General features: G+C 30.1%; 1 protein-coding gene across 1 annotated transcript; it reads right to left on the bottom strand.

The window, feature by feature from the left end:
• LOC111002022 lies at positions 1–4,104 on the bottom strand. The gene is made up of 3 exons (XM_022272112.2): positions 3,922–4,104; positions 3,422–3,677; positions 1–1,058 (listed from the first exon to the last, which is right to left on the bottom strand). The coding sequence occupies exons 1-3, from the start codon at positions 4,060–4,062 to the stop codon at positions 736–738; spliced, it is 720 nt and encodes a 239-aa protein (XP_022127804.2). The 5' UTR covers positions 4,063–4,104; the 3' UTR covers positions 1–735.
• Between the last annotated feature and the right edge of the window lie 4,003 nt (positions 4,105–8,107).

The raw sequence follows: 8,107 nt of genomic DNA, 5'->3' as shown, positions 1-8,107 counted from the left end.
TTAACTTCAGTTCTTTATTTGTACGAATTTGTTATGTTAACAATATATAGTAGACATGTATAAGTATTACTTTTTGTACATGAAATATAATTATATATTAACTTCTCCTTTGGCGTATGAGAGGTTGTATGTTTAAATTGAGAGAAAAGGTGAATGTATAATATATAGAATGATTACATAAAATACAAATTATAAATATTAAAGAATGAGTATATATAAGTACATAGAATAATAAAAAGATATCGTATTTACATAGTATGATATACAATATAAATTCGGACGATTGGAGGTAAAACGTTAAATAAACATAATTATATACAAATATTTACAACATATAAATACTGATCTAAAATATCTATGAACACGTATAATATAATATATACATAATAATATTAGGACTATCTAAGGGCTTAAAGGACTAGATCACAAAATAGCTATAGAAATAAGATAAAGTAAGTATCAATATTTGTTAAAAACAAATACACAAATACGGATACCGTATAGAGTATAAAGATATACTAATATAGTATAACAGGGGATCATACAAATTCAGAACATATTATTGAAAACGAAACAACTGTGGCGAACTTCGCCACGCCCTTACAAAGAGCTTAACAATAAATAGTTAAATAACCTTAATCCTATAAATAAATAAGTCATTTCGCTCGTTCACGTCGTAATTCCATCTGTGTACTTTACAAATAAATGAGGATCGAGTATAGGTCCTTGTCGAACTTAATCAGATTTGATGTGGCCCGAATACGCTAAGTCTTGAGCTTCATCGATTGTTCTGCCCCATCCATGGCCACTGCTTGGGTAATGTTCTTCATGATGTGGATGAGCTACAACTTCGTAGCTGGTCTCATGATGTTTACTGGCCAGCAGTTTCTTCAGGGCAATGATTCCGGCAACAAGGAGCGAAATCTTGGCAAGGAGGACGGCCTTGGCGGCGGCGAATGCGATTATTCCAAGGAAGAGAGGGATGAGGGCCAAGATCTTGAGCTTAGCGATGGCAAGAAGAGGGATGAGCTGCTTCAACTTCTTTTTTTTGCCACGAGCTGAAACGTTTATGATGTTGATTTAGTAAATTTAGACTTTATGAATCCATTTCATGTTAAATTCTCTACGCGAGATTTTGGCCTCAGCCTATGCCTGTGCTTTGATCATACTTAATATAAGAAGCAAGTAACAAAATTTGATTACTATTCTCTGAAATGTAATCCCTCCTGAGAAAAGCATTAAGCAAGCGTTCCTAAAGCTTAAAGTTCGTTTAAACAAAAACGTAAAGTATATACTTATTAATTATTTTAGATAACGAAACTTTAAGTACTTGATAAAATGATTACCAGAAATTAACTAAGACTTATATAAGGATATCTTGTACTATAATTTTATAACCGCAAAAAATGATAATAAGGTTACTCTAAGATATGGAAGGTCAAATATAAGAAATTTACATTTCTAAGTAGGATGCCAATGTAAGGAAAGTGAATGAATGGCTCCAAATTCCACGACCAGTTATTTCTAGGCTATGATTTTGTATGCGTAACGTCGCAAAATTGTGTATTCAATATGTGCGTTTAATTGTTTGCGAATTTCATATTGATGGCTATAAAAATATTTAAATTTATGGAATTTAGGACAAGCGTGTGTGAATGTTTTACCGTTTATATGATTTATTATATTCAGTTTCTTAATAATTTTACACAAATATATCGACATATTTTAAGGTATTATATCTTTTATTTAAATTATCTTTTGATAATTACTTAATTATATTCACCCACGTACCAATCATAACAATAATTTTTAAAGTGGGAAATCGTTAAAACTTTGCTTTATTTTCAGAGCTTTCGTTTTAAAAATTAATAGATCACATATGTATTAAATTATGTTGGCAATACTTTTTTTAACTCTTTACATATATATTTTTTTCTTAACATATGCGCTTGTTGAATATTAATAAAAATAACCAACCCAGTTTTTCATAAGTATACAATCAGGTTTCTAATAAATAGTTTCTCTTTCGCGGAAGGAAACTTGTCTTAGAATCTCAGGATACGACTTTTTTACGTTTACTTTTACAATTGATAAGGCTTCATCCGATTAACATTTCCTTATTTATTGATCAACAAGCATAATTAAATAGACCAATAATTTTTTAATTTATCCATTTGACAAAGTTAATGTTTTCATCATCTATATCTTTGTTGACTGATTATTAACTTTACAGATTTAGTTTAACAAAGTCATACAATGCAAAAAAAATAAATGCAAGCGATATATTGTTGCAGGTAAAAGCAAATATATTCTCTATATGTTAGTCGTTCAAATGTTCCGGTTAGGAAATGGGAACGGTACTAACAAGATACAAATTGTATGAAAGTTAGTACATTACTGACTTAGTACCTTCGAGTAAACAAGTATAAAATTATCGAAGATTTCAGATTTGCAAATATCATAAATCGTATTGAACACTTAATGCTTGGAAACAAGCGAAAAGTTAACGAAAGCACAGTCGACTGCTATATTTTCAAAAATAATTAATATTATGATCTGTAATATAACGTATGTTGATTTATTTATTTAGTATTTAAGACATAAAATTATTATTAGATGGTGAGTGAAAGGTGATCGATCAGGTAATATTATTAATCGAAAAACAACTCTCACATTAAAAGTAAAAGTTGTTTTTGATGAGATTCGCGGACATCCGAATTATTATTTGAATAATTAAGAGATGAATTAGTTTATTGATTTATATATAGCCGTTTTTTTGTGTGAAACAATTTAGAAATTTCTGTTTTCTTTTGCAGGGAATTTTATTAAGACTAGTTTTTTCTAATTTATGTTTGTTTGAGTATTTTTTTATACAATTTATGATAGCTTTATTGATTTTAATATACAAGACAAATTGGCAACTTATTTGGTTTCCAATAAGTAAACATTGAATGTCTTAATTTTAAAATCAGTAAACAAAATAAATCCATTGATGTAGTGTAAAATGGCAAACAATTACATTGAACTTGACCAGTTTGTTCCGCGTTCCGTAAAATTACAGTGAATCAACGAAACTTTTATTCTTACTCTTTTTTTTTCGCGATATTATTTTATATATATTACAGTAAATATATAGCAAGTTATTTTTAGGGTAAAGTACTATTCTGATATTCGGGTTAAGATGTATTTTTAATCATTTAAATTTTATTATTTGTAATTATTTTTTTAATAATAGTTTTGTACTTTAATATACTATATTTTGGTATATATTTATTTCAAAATACTTAACTGGTCGTGATAATTACTAATGAATAGACTCGGTTTTAGGTTTTAATTCAAGTTTCAATTACTATGGAAAAAATCTTGCTTAATCTCAGTGAACCACATTAATGACATGTAATTATTATTAAATAATTCATACCTTCATCGAGTGAGCGTTTCATGCCTTCTACAGCTGAGGATGGCATACGGAATTCGATAACATGGTTCTCCAAGAAGTCAGCCGCAGAATCAACTAGCCTGGACTCCACTTGCGCTTCCCTGGCCTTTGGTTCATCTGCCAGAGGTTCGTAGGCTCTTGCAGACCTGGGAGACCCAGTTCCAACCAAAGTGATTCCTTCAACCAGATTCATTTCCCGGGCAGATGATAACGTCTCCACATACTTCAAAGCTTTCTCCTGCAAGCAAAAACATATTATGAATAAGGAAAGCATTTTTTATTTAATACATAAATTAGTAAAATAATAATTATTTATTTTGAAAAACGCATCTTTAATCCTTTGGAGTCCTCTCCAAAGGTATTACGTATTATAAACAGCGCATTAGAAAATTAATATTAATTATAATGATTCATGCATTATTGTAATTATTTCTCGCTTTATTCGCGTTTAACACATCACAATCACATATCACTTATCACACCTTTAGGCACAGCGAGACGTCTCCATCGAAGCACTGTTTTACAACACCAAGGACGTTTCCGACGGCTCCATGCTCTTCTTTGTCCAGTGCAGGCATGGCCCGCACGGACGCGAGTAAAAATAGGGCAAATGCGATCCGCATGTTTGTTTAACCCTGAAAGCCTGGTACAAAGTGTGGCTTCGGTGTATACAGGCGAGTGTTTTAAGCATGCAACCCCACTCCGTGCAACCGGACGCAGAACCTTAAAGCGGGCAATTTAATGTATACGGACGAAATTATTTTAATCCGTACGTTTGCTCGGCGTACTCCACTCATTCATGCGATGAGGTAATAGTTTTACGTAATACAAACCCTTTTATGAATGGTTTAAAAAAATGTGTTTAGTGAAAATGTATTTAGACAGAATGATCTCCTTTTTTAAATATGTTAAATTCATTAAATATTGTGTCTTTGAGCGTCGTTTTGTGGATTATTCAAATAAATTCTCAAGAATTCAAAAGTGAGATAGTAGAATTTGCTTTAATTTCGCGATTTCTTATTTGCTTTTTGTATCAATTTGGATGCTTATGTGAAATAAAATTAAATATATATTTAAAAATTTTACTTACAAAAAGTTGCAATCTAATAAAAATTAATACAGAGAGTATTTAAAACAAAACTTCACTGATGTAAGAAATCTTACATTTTTTAAACCCCTACTTCAATGACTTAACCCGTGCAAATAAGGATATATTTTGAAACTTTATTTACATTAAAGGTATCAAAAGGAACCTCATAACATTTTAAATAAAGCCAACCAGCACCTAATACTTTAAATGTATAATTTTATTACATTTGTAACACTTTCTTCGTAAAAACAAACTCTCATTTCATACTGTCCTAGATTTGAGGTGCGAACTGCATTTTAACTAGTGTAATAAATTAAACAAAATAAAAACAATAGTTTATCATATTATAAAAAAGTTGAGATCTTTGATGATTTACCAAATAAATTATAGCATGATTACTTTAAACAGTCATTGATTTTAACATATTTAATAATATTGTCAGCCTTGCTGGTATGGTTATGATAGTACGTATTCTTCATAGTGGGATCGCTTTGTATACATTAATGTATCTAGATCAGCAGGGCTATCATGTGAATACTAATAGTTCAGCGAGCAAAGACAATGGCGTCCGCCGTGGTTACCCATCCTCCTAATTACCACGCTTTCTTGTTAAGGGTCAAAAAGAAGAATACACACTTTTATTGTCTTAATGACAGATGGTACAGTGGTGTTTAAGCTTTTAATATATACTATATACTTTTATTATAAGCTAAATTTGGAAGACTTAGAACGAAAACAAATATAAAAATAATTCTTACTATATGGATTAAAATATTCTAAAATCATTAATGGCATGACAAAATAATTGTAATGACGAATACATATATTTTTACTGAAATATATGTATGTATATGAAGTTTTATTTGAACCAATAATAACTACTTAAGGCATTATTACTCAGATTTATCTCAAAGGCTTAGTTAGAAGTATATCGTAGTATGTTATTAAGAAAAATTTCATGAACATAATATCTGACTATAACGCGTTTAATTACTATAATATGTGCAATCATATGCCATTTCACACCTCCATTAACCCGTGGCGAATACATAAATTAATAGAAAGCACTGATACGTATCGAACTATGGTCAAATGATGATATTTTGGTCGCAGCATTTGTTATTTTGCCTTCTTTAATAAATAGATTATCCACAAGAAATAACAAATTAGTACCTGAGATTTGAGCTACCAAACAAACTCTTCCACTGTCATAGATTTGTCTTACACGTTCATTTTGGCACCAACAAACAAACTTCATCTATTGAATATGTAGTTTGCAAAAAAAGCTTAAACTTTATATTTTTTAGATTCCAATATTGTTTTACCATTTAAAGACAATCAGAAAACAATCGACAACTTATAACTATTGTTATATTAATTGACAAAGTATAATTTTACCAACACGATTGTATCCATAAAAGTAATGTAATCATTTACACGCCTTTTACACAATCTCATTTCTGAAGTAGTTTATTTAAAACGATCACATCACATATAACTAGATGACTTGCTTTCTTTTTATGAGAAAAAAACACGCAGTCGTAACCCTATTACTTTTTAACTCACCGTCACAACTTTTTTATTATTTTCTTGATTTTACAAGTCACTGTCATACAATTATGTAACCACTGCCAATCATAAAAGTAATAATCGGTTGAATAAATTAATTTGAATTGGATTTTCGATGACGACGCGTTGGTAAACCTAACAAGGCCTTTAAACGGAAAATTATTAAGACTTTGTATGACTAACATTATGACCGATTGATCACTACAGTTTTTTAATAAGTATAGAATTATGATAATCTTGAATAAAAGTAGAGATTTTACGTACGTGAAATACTAACTTTTAAGCTTACGTACAAGTTTTATAGACATGAAAGAAATGTCTTCATTTAACGCAAAAAGTTAAAGCCAACACAGAAATATTTATTCCGACATGATGCATATAGGATATTGGATATAGGATATCTAGTTTAAGCAGCACATGTGTTAAGCTCAGATATTTGGATAGAGAGCTTCTTCAAATCCATTCCAACTCTACAAAGGCAACATTACAAGTATCACTGAAACAAAGACCCATCAGGAATATTTGTACTATTATTAAACTAATAACACTTTCATACAAGCGAAAGCAAAACGAAATGAGAGATTATCTATTGTTGTGTTGTGAAAACACAAGTTTACTTAAGATCAGTAGCTTGAGGAAAGTGTACACCATTACTTGCACTGACATACAATACCCTTGGTCACTGCGCAATATCATAATCATATCTTAACTAAATGATATGAATCCACGGCTTACGATTTTCAACTAAAAAAAAAATATTGCTATTTGTCGTATATTGATTGGCAAGACTTGGCTTTTCCTATCCTTGGTTTCTTGATGCAATCAATTTTGCCAAACTTTCCGATAGTTTTGTGAATTGCAATGTCTATTTCGGACATATGCATAGATATATATAACGTATAGTATATTTTTAAAATACTATAAAAATGATTCATAATCGAGCTTCTGCCTAGTTTCAAATAAACATACTCGTATGTGTATATGTTGCTAATAATAATTGTTTCACTGGGAATCGAATGCCGGGTTTACAAGGCATATAGTTACCAAATAAATCACATGCAGCATAAATGATAATAAGCCTTTTTTACTTGAGAAATATATGTCATCGGACCTTCCTCCTTAATTACAGTTCTAAAGACTAAATTAATAATATTTTAAGAGGAAAGATTTGTATGTAAGTATGTTTGTAATGAATTGGCTCAACCGATACTAAAAATTCTTTCAACATTTGTATGCTATATCACTGGTTAATATAGACTATTTAAATCGTAAGAAATAAAATAGATCTCCACTAAAACTACAATAATGTTACCCAAAATGCCTATAAAATATCTTTCATCGCATGCGCTGCGATAACTATTGATGTTAGAACGAAAACATGTTCCACAATATTAAAGAACATGTCAATATCTACGAGAAATGTTTAAAAATAATACCAGTGCGAAGACAGGACGGGCCGCTAGTATTGTTGTAAAGTGAACTTAATTTTTCGGTTAAACATGAAGTCACACAATTCATATTAAAAAATAATATAAGGCACGCCCCTTTCTCTACTAAAGTAGTTTTTACAAACAAGATATTATTACTTCAGACACCAACATTATTTTACGAGCATTGCTATACTACGTTTTTAACTCTAAAAAAGTTTCCCATACAAACTGGATTACATCCGTAACATATACTTTCTTCTTTTTTTCCAGACCAGCTTTAGTCAACTAGTGGCCGCTTTCACCCATGACACCATGAAGGCATGGTGAAAATCATTTACCTATTAAATACCTGTTTTAGAACGATTAGCCTTTGATAATAAATAATTATTTTAATCTTAGGCTGTGTATGAATGACAAAAACTATATTAAAAGGTACAATTTATTGATATAACAAGTATTATTAAATTATAATATACAGGTATATGTATATATAATTGTAGATAAGGTGTGGTATTAATACAACGGTGGTGCAAACTCAAAACCAAAATACTAAATAATACTTGTAAACGATGGTAGAAT

Source organism: Pieris rapae, chromosome 11 (genome assembly GCF_905147795.1).
Source record: "Pieris rapae chromosome 11, ilPieRapa1.1, whole genome shotgun sequence".
Lineage (NCBI taxonomy): Eukaryota > Metazoa > Arthropoda > Insecta > Lepidoptera > Pieridae > Pieris > Pieris rapae.
Note: the sequence above shows the minus strand (reverse complement) of the source record. Positions and strands in the feature narration are given on the sequence as shown.